Source organism: Micromesistius poutassou, assembly GCF_964030765.1.
Source record: "Micromesistius poutassou genome assembly, chromosome: 20".
Classification (NCBI taxonomy): domain Eukaryota; kingdom Metazoa; phylum Chordata; class Actinopteri; order Gadiformes; family Gadidae; genus Micromesistius; species Micromesistius poutassou.
Window position 1 is genome coordinate 4,996,575 of NC_140290.1, and position 15,170 is coordinate 5,011,744.

The 15,170-nt window shown below is 45.3% G+C and overlaps 2 protein-coding genes across 3 annotated transcripts; one reads left to right on the plus strand and one right to left on the minus strand.

Moving 5' to 3' along the window:
• Positions 1-264: 264 nt before the first annotated feature.
• Positions 265-9,300, minus strand: LOC311365026 (SH2 domain-containing adapter protein E-like). The gene is made up of 6 exons (XM_084484546.1): positions 8,309-9,300; positions 6,880-6,997; positions 5,416-5,697; positions 3,901-4,147; positions 3,436-3,555; positions 265-2,908 (listed from the first exon to the last, which is right to left on the minus strand). The coding sequence occupies exons 1-6, from the start codon at positions 8,798-8,800 to the stop codon at positions 2,725-2,727; spliced, it is 1,443 nt and encodes a 480-aa protein (XP_084340672.1). The 5' UTR covers positions 8,801-9,300; the 3' UTR covers positions 265-2,724.
• A 732-nt stretch (positions 9,301-10,032) lies between these two features.
• pygo2 (pygopus homolog 2) lies at positions 10,033-14,986 on the plus strand. 2 transcript variants are annotated; one of them, XM_084484536.1, is made up of 3 exons: positions 10,033-11,034; positions 11,613-11,662; positions 11,819-14,986. In XM_084484536.1, the coding sequence occupies exons 1-3, from the start codon at positions 10,977-10,979 to the stop codon at positions 13,448-13,450; spliced, it is 1,740 nt and encodes a 579-aa protein (XP_084340662.1). In that variant the 5' UTR covers positions 10,033-10,976; the 3' UTR covers positions 13,451-14,986. The 2 variants fall into 2 exon arrangements, with proteins under 2 accessions (XP_084340662.1, XP_084340663.1); XM_084484537.1 differs by having other exon boundaries at positions 10,033-10,209.
• The last annotated feature ends 184 nt before the right edge of the window (positions 14,987-15,170 follow it).

The window sequence follows — 15,170 nt, forward strand, 5'->3', positions numbered from 1 at the left end:
ATTGGCTATAATTCAAAATGGTGATTCTTTCTTTCTCTGTTTGTGTGTTTCACTGCAGTACGTGTGCTCTTCAGATCAGGTGCATGGCTCTTGTACAAGACATCCAACAGACCTTTCCCTCCGGACACCCAATAGAAAGAATACAATATATACTCAACATATGGTCAATAACATTTTCAAACAAAATGTATTTTATTGTATTTTTATATATATATATATATATATATAGCTACAAAAGAATAGCAAAAAGTCGCACAATCTTAAATCATTTCTCACCTGGAGCATTAAGGGACAGCGATTGGCCATTTGAACAATGAATACTAATTATTATTAATTAATTATTAAATAATAATTATAATAACAACAACTTCAGAGCCATGCTCTCACAAAACACATTGCTAAGTGAGTTTAGAGTTAGTGACCTAGTTATTCTTTAGTACTTTACCAGCAACAAGAAAGTAGTAACAGTTGAACACATATATATAAGCCATGGAGCCCATATTCTTTAATGTTTTATAGGTAATTGCCGCCGGCCTCTAAGAACCAAACATAACCACTTTCATGAGTGATTAAATGTTCCTTATAGTTCTTATTTTTATTTATTTCCCATTAAAGATAACATATCAATTAAGCACGATGGAATGTCATTGGAAGGAACAGCTTTTCAAAGTAATGGCACATTGCATCATGGCTGCCTTTAGCTTCACAGTGCAGAGAGTAGTTCCCTCATTCACAGTACAAGGGAAAGGAGATAAACCAAATTTAAAAAGAAGAAACATTTGGAAAGCATTTAAAGCTATTAAAAACGATGAAATGATTTTATTTATAACTGTGGGAGTGTGTGTGAATAATGGCTGGTTTATGCACCTGCTGAGTTTGATTGGTCCCTGGGGCTGGGGGAGGCTGCAAACCTGATGCACATTAAGTAATCAGTTTGCAGCCATCAGCCACCAGCCATCACGCACACACTGAAGGAGAGATCTCCTGCATGTCAACATGGAGCGCCAGCGCAATCTATCATTACCAATAACCGGATTTCAACCCCACCACCCAGCGTCTTTGGAGGAGCCCAGCAAAAGTCACATAGGAAGAATGTGGCAGCCACATAGGTGGCGTGTAGTAACAGACATTGCTACAGTAACTGATGCATTTTTCTCAGCTTAACAACCTGGGTATAAGAAACATGCCTCTAGCCAGCTACGCTAAATTAATAGTATTCTGCTTCTACACATTCAAGTATGATTTTGGATACTGTGTACTGTGTAACATATTGGTGTCTGGTAGTTGGTTGGGGGGGGGGGGGGGAAGCACCTGAGCAAGGTTACTCAGGTGTTTAAAGGCTGTAATGTGCAGTGGTGACCTGATGTCTCTGACATTGTATCTTGGTACACAAGGCATTCCAGGTTTTGGGAATACGCCCTGGGCTGTGGTGCTTCCATCACATCTCAATGTAAATATATGTATATATAAACCCTTTGAACCCTTTGAAGTTTTCCCTTAGGAATGATCTTTGAATAAGAACTAACCAAATCAATGATCCATTGTCCTTGTTGGACATTTAAACCACCAGGGGGCCACCTGCTGTTTGAAGAGCCCAGAGTGCAGAGTAACCCTGCAGGGTTTCAAGAGACAGGCTTTCTCAGGCTGGCTTTACACGACAACGATCTGAACACAAACTGCACAAGTGGCGTTACGTTCCCACTTTTCATTCCGCGTTTAGACGAGCGTCTTTGGGTGGAAATCTGCGTGCATACGGTGACGCCAAAGTGTGTGAAATCCGACATGTTTGTTGTGGTTTGCCTGTACTGCACATGGGTGTGACGTAAACGTGTACGGGACGAGAGCCAGCGTGAGCAGCTCAGAGCACACTTTTGCGTTGTTAACCCTTTAGACGGATACGCAACGGTGGAGCGTTTTTAAGATTTCCACTCTGGAGGGTGGGTTAATTTTTTTGCGTTTTGCGTCAGCGAAAACGCTGTCGCCGTCTAAACGAAAGGCACATCTGATCAATATTTTGTCGGTTTCACCCGGGAGCGTTGTCGTGTAAAGCCAGCGTCAGTGACACACAACCCGTTCAGGCTGTTCTGATTAGAATAACAGGCATCTACAACTACCCGTGTTGTTTTAGCAGACTCTACAATTAAACAGCAGCCTGATGGGCCTTTCCACAGAGGTGTCGACACAGGTCTCGCTAAATACACTGATTATGGGTCTGCTCCATTCCTATGAGTGACACCTGTTTATCCAACAATGAAATGCCTCTATGAAAAGTCTATTCTAAAACGGTGGTGAATGGTGGATCAGCAAACCAAAATGAAACCCAAGTATGGACTACACACTGTAGTGTATTCATTAAATGTGTTAAAGGTGACATATTATACCACCAGTTGTGCGTGTGATTAGCCGTTACAAGCCGTTTTGAAAATCGCGGTGGGCGTGTCCACCTAGATGTATGACGGATAGATGAGCAACGTTGGCTACAGTCCACTGGGTAGGCTGCTACACTGATCTACCCAGAACACATCTAGGTGGACACGCCCACTCGTGATGTCAGAAGAGGCCGATTTTCAAAACGGCTTGTAACGGCTAATCACACTCACACCTGGTGGTAGAACATGCCACCTTTAACATTTTGTGGGGGGGGGGGGGCGTCATGTGTTAGTTTTACCTACAAATTAAGAGGTGAGCTTGTTCCGTCCATGACGGCGGGGCAGAGGGGCGGGGTTAGTGTGCGCGGGGCACGGGGTGCAGTAGGCTCATGTGCTCGGCGTCGTTGAAGGGCAGCTTCCGGGTGGAGTAGTGGTGCACCACCTCCGGGATGCTGGGGAACACGCAGCGGCTCTGGTCCAGGGTGTAGCCGCTCTCCTTGGTCTGGGCTACGATGATGTGAACGCACCCCTGGCTGGTCCTGCGGCGCGCACACACAAGAACCCACAGGCTTCATTCTCTTTTGACCGTCTGCACGCATGCACTGAGGATTTCAACCTTCACGGACGGTTTGATTTTGGTTGAAAAGTTGATTTGTTCATGTTGAATATGGCTTCAATATTATTATTTTCACGTGAATAAATGTCTGTGGAGTCACTATCGTTGGATGAGGTAACATGGAGACTATGGCCCACTGATGAAAGACCTTGAATTTGCAGTATTATGAATATTAATGCTACCAATGGTGTCTGTGGCGACCCCATTGGAATCTCTGGGAAATGACACCAACGTTTTGGTGCAATTATATTAGTAAGTTACGCTACTATAGTTACGCTATAGAATCATACTATGCACTCACTGAAGTTGCATACAATAAACATAAAAATTATGAAAACATGAAACCTTTAATTAAAGACATTTTTTACAAAGAAAATTATTCATTTTTTACAATATTATAGGTCTAAAACTCAGACTTCAAGAGGAAATGCAATTGCAACGTGTACTCACTTGAGGGCGATAGAGTACTTGCTGGTTCCTGATTCGCTGTTCCTGACCAAGAAGCTGGCCTCTTTGCAGGGCTGCAGCTCAAACTCTGCCTCCTGGCGGCTGACACAGCCATGGTACCAGCTGAGACGGGGAGTCAACCAAAGCATTACAGCTCAACTATTATTGTGCTTACATGTACAATAGTAAAATATTATACAAGACTAACAACATGTGACAAACAATCTTCCTTTCTTTCTTTCTTTCTTTCTTTTGTTTCTTTTGTTTCTTTTTCGCTCTTTCTTTCTTCCTATTTTCAATATCATTCTACATTTATTATTACACAGCTATTAAGCAAAGTGATCCAAATGGACAAGTGACGCAGAGAATAATCAAAGCAGACAAACTGGAGTCACGGATTGTACAGTCAATACAAATATGCTACTTCTGGAAACCATGGATGAAGGCCAAGATGGAAAAAACAACCACCTTTGCTTCTCCAGGGGCAGTGCTGGGTCCACCAGGCAGCTCTCTGTGTCGGGGCTACAGCTGGCGGGTGTAGGGGAGGGGCTGGACAGGGCTGGTGTGGACCGCAGGATCTTCTGAGTCCAGCTCTTCTGTTTAGCGTGATACTGTAGGGGTAGGGGGGCCGGAGGGTGCTGGGGGTGCCTGGTGAGTGTGTGGTGTCTGGGTTCCTCCCTGGCCAGCAGAGGGTGCCCAGCGCTATCAAATTGTGCTGCAGGGAAAGAGAGGTGAAACCAGTGGCGTCACTAGGCTGTTTTATTCGGGGCTAAAGCCCCGGATATTATTTAATTAGCCCTGAATATAATTTTTTGGTAAAAAAAAAATAAAAATAAAAATTAAACTTTCCGACAGTCCTTGAACACCCCTCGTTTACCGCACGACAACAGAGCAACAGGTTAGTCAGTACACTTCAGCAGTCGGACTCAGTATTCACAACAGGTTAGTAGTGAGCATAAGCTCTAGATTTCACTGTCTTTATTATATGTCAGTAATTCAAATGTCTGTAAACGTTTTGAAAACAAACTGATTAACTAACAGTTATTCAGTTAATAAGAAATGAATGAAGAAAAAAATGTAAAGAATACATGACTGTGTAACTCATTAGTCATTAAATAGTTCACTTTTGCTGAATGTTGACTGTTGGTGTGTTTGTGAATGAGGCACTTTTGTGTTTGGGCAAAGGGAAATTTGTGAAAATGTGTATTTTTACCATTGGTATTTATTGGTATATTTACTGGCAACCACCAGTCTAGAAGTGATGACATTATTCTAGTCACTAATGGTAGTTAGTTATTTGTTGGATGTCCCGTGTGCTTTACACTAGAAAGAAACATGGGGATTCCAGGGGCATCTCAAAATAAAGTAGCCTAGTCCTTCTAGAAAGAGAATAAACTGTTTAAAAACATAACCAGACTGTTTACCACCTCAAGTAAATTAACTTATCATATCCCCAGTCAGATCCATATATATATATATATATATATACATATATAAAAAATGTAAAATCTGTCTCACTTGTATTCATTTTACTCTGAAATAACTTGAATGGAACTTTAGATGTCTGGGGATAAGCAAGTTATATAAGATAAGCATACGACATTTTTTTTATCCTTTTCCCTCTGGGCTGAGCCCCGGATGTTTCAGAAACCTAGAAACGCCCCTGGGTCAAACGTCGTTTATAAAACAGGCCTGCCTCTACTATATGCCGTTTTACATATCTAAAATACAATACAAATACCAAAACATAAATGAAAAGGGTATTTTTGAAATGCAATGCAATTTTTTGGTGAATATTAATTACAAGGAGAGCTACTGTGATCTATTACGTGATCTGATACAGATCAGAGGTGTTCCAGCTCCACAAACAGTTATAACACCTCTGTTTGTGGAGCGTGATGTCCTCTGAGCTTGCACATCAGGAACACTGAGTTCCGGCGGCACGTAGGCCTAACAGAGCAAACACCTTCAGCTGACCCCCACCTGACAGAGTTTTGACAATTTGTTCTTTTTTCCATTCCCATGGCAACTCGTACTCCGCGGGCGGTCTGGGGTCCTGCTCCAGCCGCGTCACCGGACTCCTCTGACCTTCTCCACCGAACCCCTCGCTGACACCGCCGCCACCTCCGTCACCGCCCCCGCCCTCGTAGGGCACGTCGTAGATCTGCAGCGGGGAGGCGGGGGGGACCTCCTCCGCGGGGGCCTCCTCCAGGTCGGACAGGACACACACCTTGAGCAGGTCCTTGGAGCCCCGTCGTCGGATCTCTGGAAATCACAGTCCATCAATGTGACCCGCCGAGAAAACAAAAGATCTGACTCAATCTCTCAGAGAGAGCCAAGGAGAAATGATGTCCTGCACCGGGGATCGTCCGACTTGGTACTAAGATATTTAAAGGTGTTATTATGTTATTATGTTATACCACCAGGTGTGAGTGTGGTTAGCATTACAATGCCATTTTGAAAATCGGCCTCTTCTTGTGTTTTAGTGACATCACAAGTGGGCGTGTCCACCTAGATGTGTGCTGGATAGATCAGTCTGCCAGTCTACCCAGTGGACTGTAGCAAACGTTGCTCATCTATCCGTCATACATCTAGGTGGACACCCCCACTTGTGATGTCAGAAGAGGCAGATTTTCAAAACCGCTTGTAACGGCTAATCACACTCACACCTGGTGGTATAATATGGGACCTTTAAGGGACTTCAAGTGAGTTAAGGTGAATATAGAGGTGGCTGAATAAAAGATACAGATAATGGTAAGGAAATTAATAATGGGAAGTGACTAAGCACACTAAAACGATGAGTCACAGGCAACGGTAAACCATGACAAACTGCATGAAATGAGTTTGCCACATCATAGTCACGTCTTTCCCAAGGCTTTCAAAAAGGAACCCTGGAAGCAGAATGGCAGATCATTCATAAACCAAGACCGATTCACATTAAGGCTTATGGCTCAGTCTATTGTTGGGTCGGTAAAAACAATAGAATGACGGAATCAGAGATCAAGAGACGCCAGACCACTGGTCTTCCTTGATGGTGGGAAGTGTAGCGAAACGCTCAGGCCGGCTAACACGGGGGGGGGGGGGGGGGGCACGGAGGGCAGTATATCCGAGGGGAGGAACTGTGGCTTAGGGACCAACTTCCTTTTGGGAGAATAGCACCAGGAAACTGCGACAGGAAATAGGAAGTAGCAACAGGAAACTGCACCCATTGTCCTATGGCCGGGTGCTGGGGGCTCACCCCAGAGAAGCAGAGACGGAGCTGGACCGGAGAGTTCACGTACAAAGCCCTCCGGCTCAGCTGACGCTTTGTCATCACGAAAAAAAGGAAATGCACACATCATCCATATGCCAAAGGACTAACTACTCTTGGTACCCAGTACCAACCCTGTCAAATCTCCCCCCCCCTGGTATGTCCCTGGTTCCTCTTGAAGCCTACTGGTCCCTTACCAGTGATCATCTGCTGTGCGTCGTAGGGCTCCATGTAGCCGTCGTTCTCCCCCGCTCTCTCTGCCTCTCTCTTCTTCTGGGCGTCGAAGGGGTCTGCATAGTCCTCCAGGATCACCACCTTGGACAGAAGAACACAGCCAGGTGTCAACGCATGGCTCTGGTTCGGTTTGACCCGCTGTGAGGCGCCACTGTCTCCCTTTTGGCCGTTCTGTTTTGAGTTTTTTTAAATATGATCCTAAAAGTTCCTAAAATATGATCAAAAAAAGAGTTGGATTGTTTATTTTGCGGAATGATTAATAACAACTAACAACCCCTTGTTGTGAGGTATTGTGTATTCAGTGGTACAGTGTGCTATGGGTTTGGTTGTTGAGGGGACTTTAAAAAGGATGCTCTCCAGAACAATGGTCAGATAAGCAGCAGCCGGGTACGAAAATAAACCCTGAGCTGCTCTATTGTAAACCTCTGTTGTCCAGCAGGCTTCATGGCCCATCCCAGTGGTAAAGTGCCTGTTCTCTTTTATGGCAGCTACTATTTGCTAAGATACAAGTCTCTTACGGCCTGCTGCAAGCACGTCGCGGTTCGGCCTTATCTTCGCTGTAGTCCACTATATGTCTAATCCTCTGAAATGACCATGTATAGGCCATAAGTGGTGTCGGACTATACAGGACTCTGATTTAGTCTCAACTGCAAAAGGAACAACCAACCACATTGCCAGATAACATACTGGGGCGCAGACAAACAGACACAGACACAAAGACACAGACATAGACACACAGACACAAAGACACAGACAAAGACAAAGACACAAAGACACAGACACACACACCGCACATTTCATATAGCTCCAAGATCAAACTATAACAGACGTGCTAAGTGGTTCTGCCGGGGGGGGGGATTTACCATTATTTGAAACATAAAACGCTACACTCGAACCGTAGTCGCTTCTTCCCCCCTCTCATCACTTCACTTTAGTCATCTCCTTTGCTCTTCTATTTATCTTTTTATCTCCCCCCAAGGCCACCTGGAGGGTGCCTGTGTTAACACCTGAGTGTCAGATCACACTGGGGGGGTTGAAAGAGAGCAAGGGAGGAATAGGGATAAGGTGGAGGGGAATACTGGAGAATACAGGGGGACAATAGGGAGGGAGGAACTTGCGCAATATCAATTTTCAGACCTTTGATTGAGTCTGTAAACATAATTACATCATGTGTGTTTCAGAATCATGTGGCAATAGACAATACAAATCAATAGGAGACCTACATATATAATTATAATAATAAATAGTTGGCCATAATTGTGTATAAACTACTCATTGATGTTTGGAATCATACTTGTGCTTTGAATGCACAATGCTAGTATTTAATTAGGGTATAGTGATGGATATCAGGCTAATTATAAAGTAGGTCTACAGTTGACTATGACCGCTTACCGTTTCGGGTTTGTTCGGTGATGGGGGTTTCTCTCTCTCGGGTTGGCCTACCACTGGAGGGGTAATGGCAGCGCTGTTGAAGTTCGGAGTTTTGTCTTGTTTGTCAACTCTGATAAGACGACTAATGTAAGCGTTTGCTGAACTACAGGTCTTTGAAGATCGCTGCTGTTGCTCTTCAGTGACACACTCTGTTTTTGAATTTTTCCGACTTTTTCCAGGTAGAAGACTATCCCAAACCTTCGCCTCCTTGGGGGAACTATTTTTTTCGGTTTTACCTTGGTCAACGGCAGAATTCTTTCTATTCCTCCCGGACAAGAGAGAGCCCACTCCGCCTCCTCCACTGTCAACAGATGAGTTTTTGCTCTGACCTTTGGAGCTCACCGCCTTGGTACCGATGCTTTCCACCATCCCCAGTTTTCCTCTGGATTCCGAACGGGTCCTGTCTGCACCGTTCTTCAGATTGATGGGAAACTCTTTGAACCACTTTGCCATTTTAACTAAGCTACAAATAAAAATAAAAATACCGTGACCCAGTTCAACAACGCAGAGGAGACGGACAAATAAGTATTTCTGACAAAAAACTTCCGTTTCGTTTCGTCTACTTCTTTAAGTCGTAGGCCTATAGATGATAGATGAAAATATGCCAATCACGTTAAGGCACTGTGCCTAGGCCTATATTCCTGTAAAAGTATGAATTATAGCCTACTGTAAAAGTAAAAAAAAGCAAAGCAAATAAGCAAAGGCTATATTTTGGTAAACATATTAGCTATTTAAGCCATTTGGCAAAAAGTATTGTCTTTCTTTATCCCATTTGTAGTTCTTGAAAATATGTTCCTTGTTCCAATACTTATTCTCTTTGAACGAATAGATGCCTCTTGAGTAGGGAGACTCCAAACACTCGGAAGTTGTTCTTGCTTCTGATATGTGGTCCCATTCCAATGTTATCTGGTAGCCTATTTTACAACTTGCCACTGTCGTAGGCCTACGAGAGCTAGATGATGCGCTTCAACATGTGAGGATTTGTGTAGGTGGGTGAGTGAGAAGTGTGTGAAGGTGTGTGTTGGGACAGGGGGTGGGTTTTGTGTGTGTGTGTGTGTGTGTGTGTGTGTGTGTGTGTGTGTGTGTGTGTGTGTGTGTGTGTGTGTGTGTGTGTGTGTGTGTGTGTGTGTGTGCAAATAAAGACTATGGACTCGTGAGTGCGTGAGTTTAATTAATTACATGCATACCATAATAATAAAATGAAAGGTAAACCTATAAGTTAGCGCAACTGTAGTTTTCTTCTGAAAGTTTTGCGGACACCCATCGCTACTGACCTATAAGCCATGCCAATACATTCACATCTCAACGGATAATTTCAAAATACATCTATAAAATTGTCATTGACGTGAACCGTATGTTTAATTGGCGATATCGACAGTAAAACGAACAGCGGCACTAATTAATCCCATTAAGAATTGTTCCAAAGCGTTTAGTTCCAAAGTGGTTTGGTCTGGGCTGTGCCACATATGCAGATGACAGGGAAATAGGGGACACATTATTAGAACATATGGAGATATTATCGTCAAAGTCTCACGACTCCCTGTCTTTTCTTTGTGAATGAAATAATATTAACATTATAACTTTCGTTTTTGACGTTTAAAACATTTGTATCCCGGTTTAATCTTTAATGACACCCCCATTTTTACCCAAAGTTGCAATGTTCCGCGGTGTGCAATACCTTTGCCTGTCCCTCTTTGTCCGGTGGCGAAAGGCCATTATTATTATGGCAAAATTTGCGTTTTTAAGCGAAAATAGATAAGTGGTGGAACGAAACAGCAAATATACACTAGAGGTGGACCGGTTTACCTGCAATGACTCAACAGAGCGTTTCATTTTAAAGGACAGCAGAGCAACGGAGAAGGGTATAGTTTGCTCTAAAAAGACTGCAAGCTGGCTAGCTAATTTCACTAGCATGCTAACGTTGGCTTGAAAGCTAATGTTAGCATGGTAAACACCATATTCCGAGTACACGCCGATTGTTTTATTTTAAGGGGTATACAATGAGAAACAATGGTCGTAATAGTTGATTTATTTTGTGCATTCTGTTTTTGAATAGCCATTTACATGCCACGGTTATTCAGTGAATTATACAGACTACCTAGCTACTCAATTTGGATAACGTGGCTAGCTAGTTAGCTGAACTTTGGCTAGCTGGTTAGCTGAGCATTGGCTAGCTAGCTGGTGCTAGCTAGTCTAGCAGCCTCACATCTGTTAGTAATCATCTCAGAAAGTGAGGAGGGGGTTTCTTCAACTTGCATGCACTGATTAACCGGCCAGGTAGCCAGCAACCCGTTTATCGGGCAGCCGAACCTGTCTTGTGCCTACTAAAATATATCCGTTTTATATAGCTAGTCTACTTGAGCTAGCGCTATACATTTTTTTTGTGCAATTTGTTGACCAAATCCCGGCGTGACAGACAGCGTGGTGAAAAATTTGCAGCTGGAAAGTACATTTCGCAGACCAGGGCAGGCGAGATAATAGGTTAAAATACGTTATCATTCTAAAGCCGTCGCTGCAAACGCCGATACCTGCCCGGCTATAGCCGTCAAGACTATAGCTGTCGTCCTTTTTACCTTTTTTCTTGCACATGAAGGGTGATATGCAAAATCACCCACACTCTTATTAGCTAATGGCTACCGAATCGGGGAGACTACTGGCGGGACAAGGTCAAGGAAAACGAGGCAAAGGTAGGAATAAATTTCACCCATCTCCAAATCCGATCGGAACCATCCATTACTACGCTGGAAAGGGGCTGTACTGGTGCTCTTCCAGACCCCTAATTGCCTCCCCATTCCTTAACTTCACGACTATCTCTCGGTGGTGGCTGCTTTTAAACGTCGATCAGTGATACTGCGGGCCATGTCTTTCCTGCTATCAGTGTAAACTTTGTATCCTCGTTTTCATGTCTTCGTCTTCTCCTGTCTCCCTCATTGATCTTACCTCCTCCTGCCTCTGTTTTCGGTCTCTCCCTATCTCGCCTGGGTAATTTGCGAGTCATAACCTTGGTGATGATAACATCTGGATGTTCAACATCTTGTTCTCATGCCAGTCTATGTCCCCTCATTGAATCCATCTCAACTTGTAGACTGGAAAGAGAGAGGCCCCTTGGTCTAAAGCTGCTCTACTCTGTCACTAAGGGGTATTGGCCAATTCAAATGTGATGTTTGCATTTTATTGGTTGAACAGGTAGATTAAATGTAGAGGCAGTAATTTGTTGTTGGCGGTATTCCCAATTACCTCCTTCCATTCATACTCTCAATTTCAGCCTCACAGATGAAGAGCCCGGAGAAAAAGAAGCGGAAGTCGAACACTCAGGCAAGTATTTCCCTACTCAGTTTATGTCCGTGTGTCTAACGTTTATTCTGCATTTCTGTGTCAGATTCAGATCACCATTTTAGACATCCCTGTGTTGCTATCGTGTTGCTGGAAAAATCATTTTATTGTGTTCACATCCTTTTCCTACACCTGCAGGCGGCTGGGTTTTCCCATCTCTCCGAGTTCGCACCGCCTCCCACCCCCATGGTGGATCACCTGGTGGCCTCCAACCCATTTGACGATGATTTTGGTCCCCCATCTCGACCCGTTGGCGCAGGTGGTCCAGGCGGCTCTCCGTTTCTGCCCGGCCAAGGGGCACCCGGAGGTGGTGGTTACGGGGGTGGCGGCAGAATGGGTGGAGGAATGGGCTTCATGGGGGGGCCTGGTGGACCAGGTGGTGGGCAGCCCGGGCGGCGGCCACCTTTCGGCCCTCCATCCAATGCTGGACCTCATCACCAACTGAGCTTCGGCGGGATGCCTGGCTTTGGAGGAGGCGGGGGGGGCGGTCCCGGAGGTGGTGGATTTCCACCGGGTGGCCCGTCCCAATTCAATATGCCCCCCAACTTTAGTCCACCCATGCACCCAGGGCCAGGTTTCAACCCCATGCTGTCTCCAGGAGGAATGGGGGGGCCTGGCGGAGGGGGACCCCCGCACCCTCGGTTTGGCATGCCCCAGCAGCAGCAGCATGGGCCAGGAGGCCACCCGTTCAACAGTCCGCCATTACCTGGTGGGGGAGGGCCGAGGGGACCCCCACATGGCCCCATGAACCCCATGGGGGGAATGCCTCCTGGAATGAACATGATGGGGGGCATGGGTGGTGGCCCTGGTGGAAACATGGGGGGAGGGCTGCCAGGTATGCCCCCACAAGGACAGTTCCCTCCCTCACAAGATGGCCCATACCCTGGTCCAAGTCCTCCAGGGCCAGGGAACGAGGAGGGCAAGAACTTTGGAGGAGGTCCTCAACCTGGCCCGCAGCAGCAACCGCCTAACTTAAACCCGGGTGGCCCCCCTCCTAACAACACTACAGCTGGGCCTCTCCCAAACTCTGGTCCTCCACAGCCTGGGGGAGGCTTTCCTGGCCATCCAGATGCCCCGCAACCCAACCCCAACACGCCCGGCCAGCCTCCCTCTGCATCCTCCCAGCCTAATCCCAACTCGTCACCCACCGGCCCTCTAAATGGCTCAGGCCAGCCTCAGCATCCGCCACCCAATCAGCTGCAGTCCAGTAATCCCACTAACTCAAACAACTCCCAGCAGCAGCAGCAGCAGCAGCCACAATCCACTCCTCCTAACTCCGGCCCAGGATCCAGCCCTTACATGCAACAGAACAACACTCCAGGTTCTGGGGGTCAGATGGCCAACGCGCCCCCCAACTCAGCCCAAAACAACATGACCAACAACGGAGGCAACACCCCCGGCAGCAACCCAAACCCCCCTTCCAACTCCACCTCGACCCCCAACACCCAGTCTCCCCTGCCCTCTGGCCCGGTGCCCCCTTCCACCGGTCCAGGCTCTGGCCCCGGTAAACTGGGGGGGCCCGGTATGGTGTTCCCGTGCGGCTTCTGCCTAGCGGAGGTGCACGATGACCAGGATGCCATCTTGTGCGAGGCGTCATGCCAGCGCTGGTTTCACCGGGACTGCACGGGCCTAACAGAACCCGCCTATGGGCTGTTGACCCGGGAGAGTAATGCCGTTTGGGCCTGTGACTTCTGCCTCAAGACCAAGGAGATTCAGGCTGTGTACGTCCGCCAGGGCCTGGGCCAGCTGGTGGCGGCCAACGAGGGCTAGGGACGGAGGAGACGGAAGATGCGTTGTACAGGAACGACGTTCAGCGAGGCAAAGAGACAGTATTTGCTTGAAATCGATGCCGTCTGTAACATATGAGCTACGTGCTGAACCTTCTCTTCACTTGCCCTTTACTTGCTTGATATACAAAAAAAATAATTTGTCCACATCGTTGCTTATCCATATACAGCACTTTTAGTGACCCTAGGCAATTACCTGTTACCCTCACTCCACAGCCAGTCAAACCATGCAGTGAATGTCAAAAGCCCACAATCCTTTTTAGATATCTCCCAACCAGCATAGCACTGACACCAACACACTACCTCGCATACTTTGAGACTGACTAGTGAAGAAGCTCCTGTACTAACAGAGACTGACTCAGCCTGGACGAGTGTTGATGCAGTTATTACGTTCTAAACACTAAGGAAAATGAAAAGGGTTCTGCCTTCACACAGTAAACGTAAGTTCTGTGATTTTTCAAAGCGATATGCTCCTACACATTTTTAGGAAATAAAGGTTTTTGAAAAAGTGTTTGACAACTGGATAGGACTTAAGCTATACCTAGTGTTTGATGCATGCTTGTTTTATCAGAAACTCAACTGCAATCAAATTTGTTTTCTTAAGCAGCCTAGGAAAGTCTTATGGCTGACATACAGTCAAATTAACATAGGCTAATTCATCTGAAATACATATATACTGCAAAATTACCAGTAGGTCAATTAAGTGTCCAGTGCCCACATAAAGCAGCCAATAAAATATTTCACTTGCCCTTATGTTTAACTTGACTAAGTGCTGATTTTATCCAAATGAGACCAGACTTTACCCATAAGCTCCAGAACATAACTGCCATTTAAATTTTTAACTTCAGCACAGAAGACAAGCCTGGACTATGTGCCTGTCCATTATGAAAATGGGGAGACTAGTGATGAACAAAGATGAGAGTATGATTCTTTTTTGGGGGTTTTAACTACATTGAGTCTACCATTAGTTTTTGTTTTTTTATATACATATATATATCAGTCCAGACTACACATTAATTGTGGAATCAGTGCTTTTGGGTGGTGTTGGCATAGAAAGTAGTGGCATCATGTTATAACCGATGTGCATCAAATTGTTTCTTTTTGAGTTGCATGTGAACCAATGCAGTAACTTGTCATTTATGTTGAGTGCTGGTCTCTGCTAGGGGCCTTGAAGTAGACCAAATAACTAACAGGTGAAAAGTGTCCATTTCCCCCCCCACCATTTCCGCTGTCACGGTCGACGATGTTTGTAACTTTCTCCCTCTTTTTCTCTGTTCTTTCTTCATTCGATGTCCAAGTTGCCTTGTTTTCAGTTGATCCCTTGTTTTGTACTGGTATCTGTGCTGTTTGATGTGCTCTCCTCTGTCAACCTTTGGTGGAACCAAGGGGGAAATCAGTGAACCTAATGAGTTGGGAAAGGGAGGAAAGGTACTGAACTCTGAAGTAAAGACTTGTTTTTTTACTTGTCCATGTCTGTTTTATTTTTAATTGGTTGCTAATTGTATTAAAATGTGGTCTTACCGACCCGCTAAAAGAGGTTTTCCCATCTTATTTCACTATTATGTGTTAACATATTTAAGATGGATAAGCCATACAATGAGCTGCCTATGATAAAAAAAATAAAAAAAAATTATTTGCATGCTGTAATGATAAGTTGGACTGTTATAAACGTAATATACCATATCAACTTTTTTTTAATGTTT

Coding starts and splice junctions, on each gene's coding strand:
- LOC311365026 (XM_084484546.1), bottom strand. CDS start 8,800: ATGGCAAAGTGGTTCAAAGAGTTTCCCATCAATCTGAAGAACGGTGCA. Junction 4,148..5,415: donor AATTGTCAAAACTCTGTCAG/GTGGGGGTCAGC, acceptor CTTTCCCTGCAG/CACAATTTGATAGCGCTGGG. Junction 2,909..3,435: donor AAGTACTCTATCGCCCTCAA/GTGAGTACACGT, acceptor TGCGCGCCGCAG/GACCAGCCAGGGGTGCGTTC.
- pygo2 (XM_084484536.1), top strand. CDS start 10,977: ATGGCTACCGAATCGGGGAGACTACTGGCGGGACAAGGTCAAGGAAAA. Junction 11,035..11,612: donor TCAAGGAAAACGAGGCAAAG/GTAGGAATAAAT, acceptor TCTCAATTTCAG/CCTCACAGATGAAGAGCCCG. Junction 11,663..11,818: donor AGCGGAAGTCGAACACTCAG/GCAAGTATTTCC, acceptor CTACACCTGCAG/GCGGCTGGGTTTTCCCATCT.